Here is a 2,804-nt window from a genome sequence, read left to right on the forward strand (position 1 = left end):
CGCAGCCCGCGCCCCCCGTGCACAGCGTGGCGGCGCCGACGCTCCTGGCGCCCGCAGCCGGCGCTGCCCAGCCTGTGTCGCCGCAGATCCAGCCGGTGCCGGTGAGTCCACGGCCGGGGGGTCCCGGCGCTGCCCAATCCCCCCCTCTACCCATCCCTGCTCACGCCACCCCCCCGGTGCCAGGTGCTGCTGCAGCCGCATTTCATCAAGGCCGACTCGCTGCTGCTGACGGCCGTCAAGGCAGACGCCGGCGGCGCCAAGACCTCGGTGGCCACCAGCGTCGGCGGGCAGGCGGCCCCGCTGCAGGTGCCGGTAGGTCCCGTCGGCACCGTGCGGGGCTRGGGGCTGCGCCYGGGCCCCCTCGGCCAACGTGGCCGTCGCCGCAGGCGCTGGTGAGCGGTGGCACCATCCTCGCCACGGTGCCGCTGGTGGTGGACGCCGACAAGCTGCCCATCAACCGGCTGGCGCCCAGCGGGAAGGCGGCGCTGGCGCAGAGCAAGGGCGAGAAGCGCACGGCGCACAACGCCATCGAGAAGCGCTACCGCTCCTCCATCAACGACAAGATCGTGGAGCTCAAGGACCTCGTGGTGGGCACCGAGGCCAAGGTGGGTGCCGTGGGGACGTGGCCCGTGTCCCCGGCGCTGCAGAYGGGGTGAGGTGGGTGCGTGGCTGAGCCGTGTGTCCCCTGCGGTGGCAGCTGAACAAGTCGGCAATCCTGCGGAAAGCCATCGAGTACATCCGCTTCCTGCAGCAGAGCAACCAGAAGCTGAAGCAGGAGAACCTGGCCCTCAAGGTGGCCATGCAGAAGAACAGTGAGTGCCGGGGACACGAGCCGGGCACGTCTCACCCCGCAGAGCCCCCCGTGCTCAGCCRGCTCGGCCTCCCTTCCGCAGAGTCCCTCAAGGACCTGGTGGCCTCCAGCGGCGCCGGGGCGGAGGCGCCCATGGAGGTGGTGAAGGCGGAGGCGCTGGGGATGCCGACGCCGCCGCCGTCCGACGTGGGCTCGCCGGCGCGCGGCAGCCCCCTCTCGCTCGGTGCCGCCAGCGCCAGCAGCAGCGACTCGGAGCCCGAGAGCCCGCTCCTCGAGGACGCCAAGGTGGGTGACGCCGGGCGGCACCGCGGGGGCGGCACCGCGGGGGCGGCGCCGCGCGGCTCACGGCGCCTCCGGCCGCAGGTGAAGCAGGAGCGCGCGCCGCCCTCGCCCGGCACGCAGGGCATGTTGGACCGCTCCCGCATGGCCCTCTGCGCCTTCGTCTTCCTCTGCCTCTCCTTCAACCCGCTGGCCGCCCTGCTCCGCGGCGCCAGCGCCCCGGCCCCCGCGCAGAGCCCCGGGGGCACCGGGCCCGGCAGGAGCATCATGGCTGAGACGGTGCCCAGGGGTGAGCGCGGCACAGAGGGGAGGCCAACAGGAGTGGAGGTTGTGCAGGTGGAGGCTGCTGGGGTGGTTGTAGGGGTGGAGGCCGTGGTAGGTGGAGGCTGCTGGGGGTGGAGGTTTTTGGGGTGGAGGTCGGCAGGGTGGGTGCAAGGGGGAGGTTGCTGGGTAGGGTGCACGGGGAGGTTGTTGGAGCAGAGGCTGGTGGTAGGGATAGGGCTGGAGGCTGGTGGGTGGGTGCGGAGGATCCGGGCAGGGAGACCCATCAGGGTGGGCATGGGGTGGAGGCTGCCAGGGCAGAGCTATTGTTGGGGTGGAGGCTGCTGCGGGTGGGCAGGGTGGGGGATGCGGTGGTGGTGGAGGTTGCTGGGGTAGAGGCCGTGTGTGTAGAGGCTGTTGGAGGTGGAAGCCATAGGGGTGAGGGCTGTCCGGGCAGAGGTTATTGGGATGGGGACTGTTTGGGGTGGTCATGGTGGTGGAAACGGTCACAGATGAGGCTGTCAGGGTGGCACATCATTAGGGTAGGCATGGGAGGGGAGACCATTGGGGTAGAGGCTGTTGAGGTGAAGGCCTTAAAGATGGAGCTTGTTGAGAAAGGAGGCCATGGTGGTGAAGGCCATAGGGGTGCAAGCTGTTGAGGGAGGAGGCCATGGCGATGGAGATTGCTGGGGGCATGGAGGCCGTGGGAGCGGAGGCTGCTGTGGGATGGAGGCCGTTGGCGGCGGAGGCCGCCGCGGCTGAGCCCCCGCCGCCCGCCGCGCACAGAGGAGCCCTGGGGGTGGTCGCAGTGGCTCTGGCCCACGCTCGTCTTCTGGCTGCTCAACGTGGCGGTGGTGCTGGGCGCCGTCGTGCGGCTCTTCGTCTACGGCGAGCCGGTCACGCGGCCCCACTCGGAGCCCTCCGTGCTCTTCTGGAGGCACCGCCGCCAGGCCGACCTCGACCTCGCCCGGGTGAGCCCCGCCCCTGTGCCATGGCCCCGCCCCTGTGCCATGGCCCCGCCCCTGTGCCATGGCCCCGCCCCTCCATCTCACCTGGCCCTGCCCCTTTAATTGTTCTTAACCCCACCCCATATGTTGTGGCCACGCCCCATTGTGGCTCTCTATTTAGACTAGCCCCACCCACCTGACCTAGCCCCACCCCTCTATTGAGAATAACCACGCCCACCCCACCTGATCCCACCCCTCAATTGAGATTGGCCACACCCACCTGACCAAGCCACACCCCTTTATTGAGACTAGCCACTCCCACTAGTCCCGACTCCACCCCTGGGAATTGCCACGCCCACATTACCTGCCCCACCTCCCTGAATACCCCTCCTGCTGGTTTTATCCCCGCCCACATTTGGCCCCACCCCTTTAATCCACCTGGATTAGCCCACCCCTTTGCCCCACCCATTTTCCTTGTCCCCACCCCTTTTCTCAGGCCCAACCCC

General features: G+C 69.4%; 1 protein-coding gene across 1 annotated transcript in view; it reads left to right on the plus strand.

The window, feature by feature from the left end:
• SREBF1 (sterol regulatory element binding transcription factor 1) overlaps positions 1 to 2,804 on the plus strand; it is a 10,649-nt gene that overhangs the window by 3,097 nt on the left and 4,748 nt on the right. Inside the window, exons 3-9 of the mRNA XM_026053915.1 lie at positions 6 to 101; positions 184 to 312; positions 387 to 605; positions 698 to 812; positions 894 to 1,096; positions 1,175 to 1,379; positions 2,138 to 2,356. Of these exons, the coding sequence (XP_025909700.1) occupies positions 6 to 101; positions 184 to 312; positions 387 to 605; positions 698 to 812; positions 894 to 1,096; positions 1,175 to 1,379; positions 2,138 to 2,356 (1,186 nt within the window). The remainder of the gene's footprint in view (positions 1 to 5; positions 102 to 183; positions 313 to 386; positions 606 to 697; positions 813 to 893; positions 1,097 to 1,174; positions 1,380 to 2,137; positions 2,357 to 2,804) is intronic.

Source organism: Nothoprocta perdicaria, unplaced genomic scaffold (genome assembly GCF_003342845.1).
Source record: "Nothoprocta perdicaria isolate Ctin4 unplaced genomic scaffold, notPer1 scaffold_12, whole genome shotgun sequence".
Classification (NCBI taxonomy): domain Eukaryota; kingdom Metazoa; phylum Chordata; class Aves; order Tinamiformes; family Tinamidae; genus Nothoprocta; species Nothoprocta perdicaria.